Source organism: Stylophora pistillata, chromosome 5 (genome assembly GCF_964205215.1).
Source record: "Stylophora pistillata chromosome 5, jaStyPist1.2, whole genome shotgun sequence".
In the NCBI taxonomy this organism is placed as follows: domain Eukaryota; kingdom Metazoa; phylum Cnidaria; class Anthozoa; order Scleractinia; family Pocilloporidae; genus Stylophora; species Stylophora pistillata.
The window spans coordinates 38,589,105-38,603,261 of NC_142523.1; the positions used below are offsets into that span (position 1 = coordinate 38,589,105).

The 14,157-nt window shown below is 39.6% G+C and overlaps 1 protein-coding gene across 5 annotated transcripts in view; it reads right to left on the reverse strand.

Annotated features, from left to right (window-relative positions):
- Positions 1-14,157, reverse strand: part of LOC111339606 (uncharacterized) — a 52,605-nt gene that overhangs the window by 10,434 nt on the left and 28,014 nt on the right. For 3 of the 5 annotated variants that reach the window (XM_088760081.1, XM_088760082.1, XM_088760079.1), the window contains exons 1-20: positions 12,355-13,211; positions 11,941-12,027; positions 11,450-11,559; positions 10,455-10,574; positions 9,566-9,654; positions 8,719-8,782; positions 8,040-8,113; positions 7,428-7,507; positions 6,388-6,449; positions 6,147-6,256; positions 5,452-5,658; positions 4,943-5,101; positions 4,422-4,547; positions 3,828-4,029; positions 3,253-3,327; positions 2,616-2,765; positions 2,060-2,147; positions 1,493-1,595; positions 394-494; positions 87-140 (exon numbers count right to left, since the gene is read on the reverse strand). In XM_088760081.1, the coding sequence (XP_088616207.1) occupies positions 87-140; positions 394-494; positions 1,493-1,595; positions 2,060-2,147; positions 2,616-2,765; positions 3,253-3,327; positions 3,828-4,029; positions 4,422-4,547; positions 4,943-5,101; positions 5,452-5,658; positions 6,147-6,256; positions 6,388-6,449; positions 7,428-7,507; positions 8,040-8,113; positions 8,719-8,782; positions 9,566-9,654; positions 10,455-10,574; positions 11,450-11,559; positions 11,941-12,027; positions 12,355-12,589 (2,296 nt within the window). In that variant the 5' untranslated portion in view covers positions 12,590-13,211. Of the gene's footprint in view, positions 1-86; positions 141-393; positions 495-1,492; positions 1,596-2,059; positions 2,148-2,615; positions 2,766-3,252; positions 3,328-3,827; positions 4,030-4,421; positions 4,548-4,942; positions 5,102-5,451; positions 5,659-6,146; positions 6,257-6,387; positions 6,450-7,427; positions 7,508-8,039; positions 8,114-8,718; positions 8,783-9,565; positions 9,655-10,454; positions 10,575-11,449; positions 11,560-11,940; positions 12,028-12,354; positions 13,212-14,157 lie in introns of those variants that run through there. The other 2 variants (XM_088760080.1, XM_088760083.1) reach the window with 1 other exon arrangement.

A 14,157-nucleotide genomic window follows, 5' to 3' on the forward strand; every position in this document is an offset into this window, starting at 1 on the left:
TTCAGGGCGATGATGGGTCGATTTAAAACACTTAGCTGCTTTGATTTACGGAGACCCTTCTAGGCTTACATTTTTTTTTTACTCACCTTTTTCATTTGGAATTATGAAGATGTGCTGTTTGAAACCGATAAGGATATCCCCTAGGAAAAAAAGACGTGAGAGAGAAACGACAAATGTCAAAACGAGGACAAAGATTGAGAAAAATTGACAGAACTGCAACAGTTATAATGGATCTACATGTATCACTCCCTTGTCTATTCTTTCAACCACATCTCTTGCATCAAACTCGAAATTGTGCGATCTTCTTTTTCAAACAGGAGAGGGGATCTCCGACAAACAGAAATATTCTTAGAACCCTCATGAAAATAATCTATGAAATCTAAAGATTCGTACCTTGAGTATTGAGGAAAGAGGCCACTGTTAATGTTTCGTTCATAATGATTTCCCGCAGCAGGATTTTATTTCTGTCCCAAATCTTGATGATGCCATCCCCACTAAAGCAGCAAAAGGTACAGCCATGGGAATAAAAGAAAAGAAAAGAAAGAAATACAAGAAAGATCTTGATTGTTTACCCTCTCACTCTCAAGATCTGAATTTCAATTCTTCCCTCTAGCTGCTTCACATTTCCTTATACATTAATTAGGAGAATTTCGTGTTAGACCACGAGAACAAGTTCTCCCTGATGAGTTTGAGTATTTCCATCACCTGTTTGCTTGATAATGCATACCGTAAATCCTCTATCAAGCCCCCCCCTCTCTAGAGAAAGAGATTTATTAAGCCCCCCCCTCTATAAAGCAGTACTAGTACGATGAGGCATTTCATTATTGTTGTTCATTTGACTTCAGTTTGCCGTTTTGTTGTTATTTCTGTCTTACTGATTTATAAGATGATTATGACAAATCATACAACTCATCAGACTTTACTGAGGATTTTGACCCTGCCAATTGGGTAAATGAAAAAAATGCAGAATGAGAACAATTTTTTAATAAATACGGTACATCATATCCTATTGCATCCTGGTAGTGAACATCGGGATAAATTAATAAGCCCCCCGTCTAATAAGCCAAATCCCCCCCCAAAGTATGTGAAATAAATAAGCCCCCCCTCCCCCCTCGGGAGGCTTATTAGAGGATTTACGGTAAGCATCATCCGAAGAAAGTTAAATGTTAATCACGTCTGGGAATTAAACAGTCGAACAAACTTTCCTTGCCCGTACTATTGAAAATGTATAGCAAACAAAATTAAAAAATGTGCACACTGATTTTAAAGTGTAAAGGGTTAAGGAATTTCATGGCAGTTTTCATTCTTAACTCATCGACATTGGCAAATTTCATCTTTGACAACATTTTCGTGAATTTGTCTTCTTCTTCAAGAACATTGCTATGCATATTTTCCATCAAAGTTTCCAAAGCAAACTTCGGAAAGTTATTCAGGGAAACGTGGTAGTTCAGTCTTAGGTTAAACATATCACATGAAACGACAGAAGACTAACCTGACACTACAAAATATCTCCAGGTTTGAGTTAGAGTCCACACTGTTGATACAACTTTGATGATCCTTTGGAGGTGGACGACTGGTTCCTGCCGCTCTCTCTTCTGTTATGAAACCAAAGATGATTAAAACACGAGTTTAAATAACATCAACCTCGTACATGTACCAAAAAGTAATTTTTCGCATTTATGGATCACCAAAACTTACTACATGAATTGTAAGCACATTATCATTATTATGAATGTCGAATATCTGTTATATTTTGTAAGAGTTACATCATTGAGTGCGTAGTTAATAGTGCGAATCAATAACTGGGTCATGTGAACCTGCCTATCAACTAAACAGCGGAAACCTGTTACACGGTCAAACGGTGACTGTACTTGGCAAGTTTAAAGGGACTGCCGCAAAAGTTGGCTTTAAAATACACTGTAAATAATTTTCGAAAATTTGAGCGACAAAGACTATGAGTCAAACCACGGTCCTTTCAGGGGAGGGAATCGTGGTTAAATTTCTATGCGCAAACACATTAGGCTCTATATAGGTAGGATTCGGACGTCATGTGACTTACCTTTATCTTCGCGAAATTCACCGTTATCCACAGACAACGAATGAAGGTGCAAATATCCACTTTGATGTCCGCACAACATAATATTGTTCTAGCCACAGAAAAAAAATTCCCTTTTATTATGTAATGATAATAGAACTGTGTGAATTCCACTTAGGTCTGTAATCATACCAGTGATTACAAAGTCAGACATACGAATGGCGAGAATCCTATTTGTTTTTACAAGCACGGAAACAAACCGAATTGGAAGATAAAATGCTCTGTTACCAATAACACAAAACTGTGACAGAATTTGAGAAATAGAATATCCATTTGTTAAACGTATACATGAATTAAAACATAAGAGTTGACTAAATTCACAAGAAAACTGGTCCTCAATACAGCGCGTACAAATGGCGCGTAAACTGTCATGCGACTTTGTGTTTGACGCAATTATACATAATGTCCTCTAAATGCTAAAATCAGGTTGGTAATTGAATTTGATACATCATAACAAATATTAGATATGCGCTACACGATAAGTGCGCGGACAAGAAAAAAACAGCAATTCAATTCTTACCATTCGCGTAAAACACGTCATGTCAGCATCACAATCAATCCTCTTCGTCAACAGTAGGAGTGGCAATGACCAAATAAGGATAACAATCTTAGAACACCGACACTTTGTAACCAGAGTGTTGTTGTCTTGGTCATGGTAGACCTGAAGAACCTGCATTCACAAAGAGGCAGATATTCTTTAAAGTAGCTCACAACAATAAGGCATTTGAAGGGTAAATTTAGCTAAATACATGAAAGCAATCCTGTTCCTTTCTAATGAAATGTAAACTCTATAAACGCATGTGACGCGGTTGCATTTGGTGCATGCGCTGGACCTTGAATCGAGGTAATGACTGCTGATCAAAGTCATCCTCATCTGTTCATGGATAATAAATTAGTTCTTATTGTACCTCCCTTCCCTCCCAGGGGCATAAATTGCGAACTGTCAGAGGGAGACTTGACGAAATGCCGAGGAGAGAAAGAAGGGCGGAGGGGAGGGGAGGGGAGGGATGGAAGAATTTTCAGTGACCTAACCCTATAGCACAACTCCTCACAGGATCGCACTGAGAAAAGCGAGCTACAGCGATTATGGCCGTTTACCCAGACCATTTCCAACTGGCCAGAATTTTTTTTCACAGGCCGTGTCTTAATATACTTACAGCGTCCTTATTTGCTTGGAGCTGATGATACTTCAGTCCTTGCCAAAACATGTGAAGAAACAGGACGCGCCCATCCTAAAAGAAAATATAATGCTCACTAAAACTTAAAAGCCAAACCGAAAAAGTTCTGTTATGGGTGAAATTAACCAGTCCACTCATTGGATAATTATTAACTCATCGGTTTCTTCGATGTGTGTGAAGGAAATAGCAGAATATCCTTTTGTGGGAGTGATATAGATTCCTTTCGAGTCTAAAGACATTGCTTCGTAAACGACCTCAAGAATGTCTCTGATTGTAACGATCTTAAGATCTGAGAGCTAATTCTCCCAACAGACGGGGATGCATTTCCTAATTTGCTATTCCTTAGAATACAAAGTCTATCCAAGAAAAAAATGTCCACGAAAATATGATGTAGTTGATAATTTGGTAAATTTTCATCACCTCTGTGTTTAAGAGGGCATTATAATTGCAAAGAGAATTAACACAATGATCACTCTCTGGTTTGAAGTGATAAAGTTAAACAGCCCATCTGATCATTGCCCTAATGCCCCCTCCTTCTCTAAGTAGCAACTCACCTGAGTTCCCGCCATTAGGAAATGTGTTGTATCCGGACACGCATCTCCCTCCAGTGACGTCATTAATATTGGAGAATACAATATTCCAAGACACGTGATCAGTACTTTCTCCTTACGAGTGGATAACACTGATTCCCTACCACTGGCGTCTAACGGTGGAAAAGAACTGGGACCAAGAGAGGGAGACTCAGGACTTGGAAATCTGACAAGGGGCACAAATTTGGAAACATCTTTCTTTAAGCAAACCGAATGATTGGATATTAAATTCAATTATAATTATCAAAATTTTCTCAAACATGATTAGTCGATAAATTACCTCAATTTTAAGAGATAATTTTTTGGAGCTATAACCGGAGCAGTTGGTTATAATCGGACACCTGTACTTAAATAGTTACATCAGTCAAGCACATTGGGTAAACTCAAATGTATCCAATGATCACAGGATTTATTACAGTAACCTTAGCTATGGCCCACCATCCTAAGCTGGGGATTTTCCGAAAAATAGGAAGCTGTAATTGTGCGATCGACTGATACCGCGCTACGCAGATCTGTCCATCAAATTCTTCACGGGTTTTATCTTCAAGTATTACCGACCTGTTTCCTTCACTAAGCCATGGACTGCTTGCTCTGGATTTCTGTAATGCATCTTGGGAATGTTGGCTGTGGATGTTTTCAATAAAGTCTAGTTTCCAAGACTCCACTCTGGTGGCTGGATTCGTCCTGACATAGAATTCATTTGCAACCTTTAAACCAGTTTATACGACGCTTGAAGGTGTAAGCAACCGAAACTCAGCATTTTATCACGTGAGTAACTGTCGCTCTTTCTTCTCACAAAAGATGAAACGTGCCGCGCGGAAATCTGAAAGTGAGGCGCACGGAAAGAGTTGTGCACGCTGCGCTTACTTCAAGGTTTTTAAATTATTTTGTTTTGTTTTGTTTTTGTTTTTTTCGACTCGCGTGTTAGACTGTGCCGAAAAGCAGGGTCTGCTTGTGGTCTTGAATAATGAAAAATGGCTCATACTTCCTCGGTTTCTACATGAAAACTGTCATTTCTCTATCACAGTGCAAACGCTTGTTTTTAGTGTTGATCCAGACAGATGTGAACAAATCATTACCTGGTATAGTAGACCCAAATTTCTCGTTCATCGATCAACAAGTACATCATGTTAAACTCCCTGTTATATGCCACATCTTTAACCATGTTCAGAGGAGAAATGAGTGGCGGCGGAAGAACTGTGGAGAGGTTCTGACGGTTCCGAGAAATCAAACGAACACTGCGAGAGAACAAACAAAAAATGGTGATTTCAGTGCAGGGTTACTCCCGCGTTCTGCCTTCGAAGCTCACTAGAAACGTCACTGAGTGAGTTTTAGCAATAAAAGATACTTAGGATAGATAAATTTAACCTCCCTGAATAATGATTTAGTGACTCAAAAGTATTTTAGAAACGATTTCCTTGTGAGTGTAGACACAACTTACAAGAAGAAGATTGACGGAGATTGCCTAAATTTTTCAAAATGAGTCTTTCCACAAACTCTGCAGCAAAACCGTCCACTGCATCAAAACCATGGCCCCAGCCCTTCCCTCATAGCATCATCCCCTTCCCCATTCTGTTTAGTACTTTACCTGCTGTCATTTCCGACAGCCATTACACGTGTTGACTTTCCTTTACACGTGACCAGACTGAGCGACGTCACTGAACAACGTGATGAGGCCCAGAAATCACATAGATGATTGAGTGAGAATACTTCAATAAAGCGATTGGAACAGCAGTAAAGAAGCTTGGGGGAAACGATGTTCATCCAGTAAATTCCCTCAGAAAATACAGGAATGCTGAAAAGAATATTAAAATGGGGAACCAGTTAACAAAGGCTTGGGATTCAAGAATCACGGTCAAAATGTTGTGCTCCTAAGAATTAAAGTTCACTCTCAAGAACAAGGGAGGGGTAAGTCACTTAGTCAAATGCAAAATAACAAGAAAAATTGAAAAATTGAGGTACACAAAATTATCCCAGAAGTTGTGGGTGCAGTCTACATAAAACGTATGTGCAAGTTGACGGTCTGATTTGCTTCTAGACGCTGGTTTCTAGAGCGTATCATCATTTGACTTGTTCGGCCAGTTGCTTACGCCATCCTTAATAGAGAACCACAATGAAATTTTTACGTGTGTTGGGCTAGACGGGTTAAACTGAACGAGTTCGCAAAAAGCCGTCCATCCCTGCACTCGCTCGGCTCTGTTGCATTTTCCAAGAACGTGAATTTTACTTGCGGACTTAATTCAGTCAATGAGTAGGAGGCATGGACTGTCAGCGGTCTCTCACCTGTATACCTCTTCCATAAAGTCGAGAGAATTCACTTTTATTATGCCATCCATGGCAGCAGTTATCACAAGCGCTGAATTCTCAGGGTGAAGCAGAATCTTTGTTATGGCCTGAATATGGCGAAGGAAACAAAACATCAGGATCCATGAAAACCTTCATTGTGGCTGGTAATGGCGCTCATGGCGTCTTCAGCACATAACAGACAGAGCACAAAGATGATGTCGAGATGAGAGAAGCTCACCTTGGAATGACCTGAAAACGTGTGTACTTTTCCTCCACTCTTTGCTCTACTCCAAACATTTACTAGGAATCAATTGATATAAACAAAATGAGAAACACTAGGTTCTATATCCAAAAAAAAAAAAGTTTGACTTCATTAGCGCATGTTGGTCTTCAGTGTTTCCTGAAGGACGTCATATACTTTTCCCAAACACATATCACGCGCGTTTTTCTCAAGACTATGTTTTCTTGCTTTTCGCCACGGACGTGTATCAGTTTGGAGCTTACACTCTACAGCTCATTATCATAGGGCAGTTTTGGATTAAGTGCCGTATGTATTGTGGTATTGTATTGGCTTAGCCTCAGAATAAGCACTTATTGGCGCTGCTTTACGAGTATCTTGCACTCTTCTCACCAGACTCGTGGGAGTTGTGCGAGTTATCAGCGTGATAAGACTCCCACTGGCCATCAAAGCAGGGTGGCTCAATCTTCGCTTGTCTCTCTTGCAGCCGTTCTACTGGATGTCACGCAACACCCCTCAATCTTCGCTTGTCTCTCTTGCAGCCGTTCTACTGGATGTCACGCAACACCCCTCAATCTTCGCTTGTCTCTCTTGCAGCCGTTCTACTGGATGTCACGCAACACCCCTCAATCTTCGCTTGTCTCTCTTGCAGCCGTTCTACTGGATGTCACGCAACACCCCTCAATCTTCGCTTGTCTCTCTTGCAGCCGTTCTACTGGATGTCACGCAACATCCCTCAATCTTCGCTTGTCTCTCTTGCAGCCGTTCTACTGGATGTCACGCAACACCCCTCAATCTTCGCTTGTCTCTCTTGCAGCCATTCTACTGGATGTCACGCAACACCCCTCAATCTTCGCTTGTCTCTCTTGCAGCCGTTCTACTGGATGTCACGCAACACCCCTCAATCTTCGCTTGTCTCTCTTGCAGCCGTTCTACTGGATGTCACGCAACACCGCTCCAAGAGTCGACTAGAACTCGATTGAAGCGCACGCCATGCATTTACTTACAGAGGACCGCAGAATGAATCAATGAAATCTTACCATCACAATCATTTCCTACAGTCACCAGAAAGTTGCAAGCTTTAGAATATACACATCCAGTCACTGGACCTCGGTGAGCACTGAAAGACAGTAAAAGTGAAAAGTATATTATAACATAACCAAAGTAAAGCGCGCGCTCTGATTGGTCAATTTAGCGTCCCCCATTTGCCCATGGATGTACGCTGCTGACGTGAGCAAATGCAAAGACTATTTTTCCGCGCGCGCTTGTTTTCTCTGGTCGCGTAAGATTTGTTAAATAAAAGGGAACTCTTTAGCTACAATGTATCAATGTTATGTTACAAAACAAATGGTAAACACCACAGCGTGCACATTTGAGTTATGGATGCATTTGGGAGGTTTGCTAAGCACTCAAGAAGCAAGAGTCGCTCTCGGCTATCGCCTCGAGCGACTCTTGCGCTTCTTTCGTGCTTAGCAACCTCCCGCGTGCATCCATAACTCAATAGTGTACGCTGTGGTGTTTACCATTTGTTAATTAGCACTTTTCATTTGCTCTTCAAGAGTCCTCAGACGCCATTTTATCCGAGACATTATACTGTCATGTGTCAATTACTGCTTAAGGAAAAACTACTGACAGCTGCTAATCTTACTTACTCCAGTATCTGAAAAAGAAGATTTCCCTCCATATCGTATGCCACTACATTCCTTTCAGACAGGCAATAGAGACGCTGTCAATAAAACAGGCATAACAAAACAAATGAATAAAGGCTGATAGTTTCGAAAGAAACTGTTTGGGGCTGCGTCGGTGGGAGTAACGAAATAATTTGGATATATCAACAAAGTTGAAATGGTAAATTGGCCACCGTAATGATTACAAAAGCTGACGTTTCGAGCGTTAGCCCTTCGTCGGAGCTTCGTCGGAGTTTACATTTTGACATATATACAAAGGAAAACAATAATTATTAGTGGCACTTGATACTCTGGGATGTCTGTGGTAATGATAAATGGGGTGGCCTGGTCAGGTTTGTGGATGGACAATTTCGGCACAGCCTTTGTAAATATGCTGATTCCAGGTCGAGGCTGATGACCGGTCTGACAAATTTCAAACCATGGATCCTACACAAACTTCAGATTGCGGATCCTTGATGTTTCTTGTAGAGTGTCTGCACTCCATACTCAAAATTTTAAGATGAGTCTGGGCTGGGTCAGCAGCCTTGCATTCCTCCATTAACTCCTTCCCTCCCTTTTACTACAGCACAAACATAGTCATGTAACTCAATTTTGAAATCTTTCTAAAGGTCTTCAGGGGACAACACTCACAAGAAACACTGACCTGCATGGGTTCATCCAGATCAACTTGTTTCACCCAGCTGCCTCCCATGTCAGGATAAGATGCCCTGTGAGCATACAGTGACTAATCATAAAGTACTCATAGCATTTGGTTTACTTCTCAAGAAGTCTGGATTTTGCAAGGCCAAAATGATTCTTTGAGTTTACTTAAAGGAGCAGTCAAGGTGGTGTGTTGGATTTAGTCTCTGAAGACCCCCTTTTATGTGCCTTTGATGATTCATTACCTTTACATACACTTGCCTCCTTGCTCAACTGAACACTAAAGTGATAATTAATAATTATTCCACGAGTGCACGTTGGATATGAGATGATAGATAGCCAACAAGGAGCGTAGCGTCGAGTTGGCTGTAATCATCTCATATCCAACAAGCGCGTGTGGAATAATTGTTTTATTAGAAAAGGCCCCAAGAATATATTATTTTGTAATAGTAGTACAAATATGGTAAGCGCAAGCGTCAGCTTAAAATTAAAAGGGAGCTAAAAAATTGAATAAAATTTAACAATTTAATTTAGCGTTTTTAATATAAAACAATAATTCCACTCGCATTTGTTGGATATGAGATGATTATAGCCAACTCAGCGCTATGCGCCTTGTTGGCTATCTATCATCTTATATCCAACGCGTGCTTGTGGAATAATTGTTAATTAATTAAATTGAACATCAAATCATCAAATAATAGCCATGGACACAGGGACAGATGGATGAAATTGTGGCTAAGCTACTTGAGGCTTTACTCACCTTTTCAAACTCTGCTGTAATTTTGGACTTGGGTAACACGTGAATGTGGTATCAGTTTGACAAGTGTCTTTACATGTAGTTATCGTATTACCTTAAAACCAACCCATAGTTGGCCATGGGTCTTGAGTCTCTGTCCCAGGCTTTTTTTCTGTCTTTGTCTAATTCACCAAATGTCCAGAACTAAAAAAAAACAAAACAAAAACAAAACAAAAACCCTCTGAACTGCTGCCACATACTTAAAGATGCTCAAAGATTAATCAGGAATAAATTAGCATTATCATAAAAGCTTCATTTTACTTCAAGAAGTAAAAATGAAGAGGAGAAATTTGTTTCTCTCTCTTCTATGAGCATGGAACAAAGAGGTGCAGCTATGAAGAAAGGAGTATTACCTAAATTAGATTCAACGAATATATGAAGTTCGTATATTTTGAACTGCGGTTATAGATACGTATGATGCACGATCCTCGCAGTAGAGAGCGCTATTTACGCAATAGCGAAAATCAGACCTGAAAAAAAATCAGGCCTGTACAGGATTCGACTTAATGGCCTGCCCCCAATTGGCTTGTTAGCTCAATTGGTAGAGCGCTGCACTAGTATCACAGAGGTCAGTGGTTCGAATCCCATACAAGCCTGATTTTTTTTTTCAGGTCTGATTTTCGCTATTGCATAAATAGCGCTCTCTACTGCAAGGATCGTGCATCATACGTATCTATAACTGCAGTTCAAAATATATGAACTTCATATATTCATCGTATCTGATTAATCATCATGGGTTTATTACAAATCAACTTAACAGCCTGCTCCCAGTTGGCTTGTTAGCTCAATTGGTAGAGCGCTGCAATAGTATGGCAGAGGTCAGTGATTCGAGTCCTGTACAGGCCTGATTTTTTTTTTTTCAGGTCTGATTTTCGCTATTGCATAAATAGCACTCTCTACTGCGAAGGATCATGCATCATATGTAAATTAGATTAAGAGATTACCTTCATCCCTCCCGTTCCACCTGTGATAAGTTCATCTTTAACATGATTGAACACCATACACAGAACTGAATGCATTTCAGCTGCCACTGAAAATACCTCATGAAAGTTTAAATTAAAAACCTACACAGGAAGGTAAAATAATAATAAAACATCAGACAAATCCTAAGGCACAGTCCCTTCAATGCAAACTCACAAAGCCAAAGTCAGCCAGTCATTAATAGATATTATGCTGCATCCAAGAAATGAAGAGAAAAATAAAGCAGTCTGGCCCTAAACCCTGGTTCATCCACTGAACACTACTGAAGGAAAATGCCTGTAAACAATCATACAATAATACAGTTGGGTCCTTTAACAAATTGCAGGTAAAAATTAAAAGAACTAAAAATAATCTAATAACTGTACAGAGGAAAAACACCGCAACAAAAAAAATAAATAAGGAACATCTGCAATGGTAGCAAATACTTTTTCTTAACTAAAGCTAAAAACACATAAGTTTAAAAAACATTGATAATAATGTCTTAGTATAATTTCAGAGCTGAGGAAAGAGTTTCCAGCAATCTGATTGGTCAAGCGGTTCCTTATATGATGCTATATAAACCGCTCCACATGGTTTATATAAATTGCTAACATAAAATGTTAATAAATGTTACTAAAATGTTATGATTTTAGAAATTTCTCTGTTATTCAGCTCTGAAATTATACTAAAACAACTATTCGCCTCAGGTGCGGTGAATATGGTTGAATAATCCCCTCGACTTTGTCTCGGGGATTATTTGACGATATCCACCTCGTCTTCGGCGAATAATTGTTAACTATAAATTAAGGATACATTCTGTAACCCCACCCATACTTGTAAACACATGAATTGTAGAGCATCTTTTCCCAGTCAACTTGAATTTTTCAGTATATACTATTTAGACCATAAATACTTGGAGGGTTATCTTTTGCACCAATGAACTTTCAATCAAGGTTTCTAGGAAGGGTACCATACATACCTTTAAAACATACTCTTTGGATAATGCAAAATATACATTGAACTTCCTTGAGAATATAATGAGCCTTAGGACATTAAACTGATAAGAGGGGTAGTTCAAGTGTCTTGTGACTGAAAAGAAATAAATGATACATCAGTGATATATTTGAGAGCAATTCTAAACATCCAGCACATAATTCCAACCATTGGCTTTCTGAAGCCATGAAGTGAGACCAGAGTTTTAAGAATTAATTCTTACCTAAGTAAGTCTTTAAGAGAATATTGAAACTAATTATGGAGTTGGCAACATCTTGTGTCCAGGTAGAGATAAATTTTTGTTTGCTAGTACAAGTTTGCAAGAAATCAGTTGAAGAGATAAGGCTGTCAAGGGAAATATTATGTACCCTTATCACTGTCCATGAAGTCTTGTACATTTGAAGTCAATTACATTAAAAACCCAAATTTGAAGAAAGTAAGCTTGTTACTATAGGCCATTCATTAATTTCATTGTACCTGTATTGTAGACACTTTCATAGGACCAACTTGTGATTCCTCGAGAATCAAGGAATACAAACTGCCTGAATCGTGAATTGTGCGTCACTATGAAAAAGAAATAATTAAAACAGATCCAACCACAAATAAATTATACAATCACTACTGATAAGGGTGTCAAACATCTGACCATCTATTATTTACAAGCAGAAGTCTGATCTTTAAACCACAGCAATGTCTATGCATGTATAAGTTATTGCATACCCAAACTTGTGGATTGAAGTCAGATTCATAACTTAGTGAGCTTCACTTCCAGCATTATTACCTAGATGAGGATAATTAACAAAATTTGAAATGCTACCCCTCCCCCATCCACATCATGTCTCCCTGTGCATCCTTTCTGCAACCCATTTTGAAATTACCCTCGTCTCATACCTCCAACAATCTCACAGTTCTTTGAAGCATGTTTGTAGGATCCTCTACTCTGAAACCCATAAGGGATTTGCAAATAATTGCTTCTTTCACTGATGCTGTATGTTACTTCGCTTTCTGTCTCCTCGCCCTGTGACTCCGTTCTGCCGCTTTTAAAATATTCCACTGTCTCAGCATTTCCTGCATCAGAAACTCTTATCTCCTCCTCTCCGCTCTCCAACACTGTAGATCGATCCATGACAGTTTTATACAAAAGTTTTGGAACTTCCACAACTCCTTGGCGTGCATATGTTGTGTTTTGAAACAGTGGTTCTATAAGTGCGATGCAATTTGCGATACTATCCACACACTGAGCATCATCTAAACATGTCACGTACACGGAAATAACTTATCTGTTTCGTAGCGAAATGTCTTTAGAGAAACCCATGCAAGAACAGAAAGCTGTCACGATTGTAGCAATAAACAAACTCCACATCGGCAAATAAACCTCCTGAATGCTCCTTGGTAGTTCTTGGTCGACAAGAAATTCCTCACGAATAAATGTTTACTCCAAAAAGCCATAGGAGACTTGTAGCCATTGTATTGTGGTGCAAACATTAACTTTTCACCGATGTGACGAACAACATTAAGCAATGTCGTGTAAAGGAATCCAACCGCCCGCACACAAAGTTTTTTAAACTTTTCTTCCGAGCCTCGACGTTAAAACTAATAATAACCCACGGATTACCCAGAGATGTTGTCAGATGAACTTAATTTTGAAAACACCAAGGGAAACTAGATTCATTACGGTTGAACAGGACTCAATTATTTTCATGTTTTAAACAAATTAGCGATAATCTGTCTGGTCGAAGGGTTGCTAAGATACGAGAAGGAATGGGTACTAAAGATGTTTGACAAAAAGTCTGTGACAAAATATGTGCCCAGCCCAGCCCCTCTCCCATGATACATAACTTTTGTTTTTTTCTTTTTTTATCCTTTGGTAAAAAGATTTTAAGGAGTTTGAAAATGTTTAACTGATACCCATCACTTGGCCAGGAACCTTGAACGAATGAGTCAAATAACCTTACGTACCACTTTGAAAAGTGTATGGTGGCTTGGCGTCCCAGCCTCTTAAGCATAGCGAATGCCGACTTGACCATTAAGGTGAGTTTCGTTCCTGAACGCAACTCGAAACCAAATCTAATGAAACTTACATCAGATAAAAGCTTACATCTCATACATGTTTTTTTCTTTTAGTTCCAATTTTTCAAAATTGAAACTGCGCACAAACACGGTGAAATCCAGAGAAAGAGCCATTAACAACGATCGTCAAGGAGCCAATAAACACGGGTGGTGATTTGATTCACAGTGCAGTGGAGGCGGCAGGTTTGTTATGGGAAGTGACGAGTGGACCGTGAACATAGTGTCATACGCGGGTGGATAGTGCTCTTGATCAGAAAATATGGTGCCCCTGCTACACGAGGGGTGGATGGCGTTTGACAAGAGTTTATAGTGTTAGATAGGGTGTATGATGCCATATAGAGATTTATTATGTTGCTGGCAGTGCCTGTGGGCAGTATAAAGCGAATCCTATGTTCCCATTGGCTACCCGAGTGGACAAGATTTCTCGCTATGATCCCTGCAAAAAAAAAACAACAACAACAACAACAACAAAAAGCAAAACAAAAAACACAGAAAAAAATTGCGCGAAACGTTTTTGCAGAGTTTGATATGTTTGGACAATATCGGCGATGGAGTCGCCAAAAGCGGCAGAAGGCAGTCAAAACAAAGAAAACCGGCATAAACGATGTGGGTTCATTGTGCTGC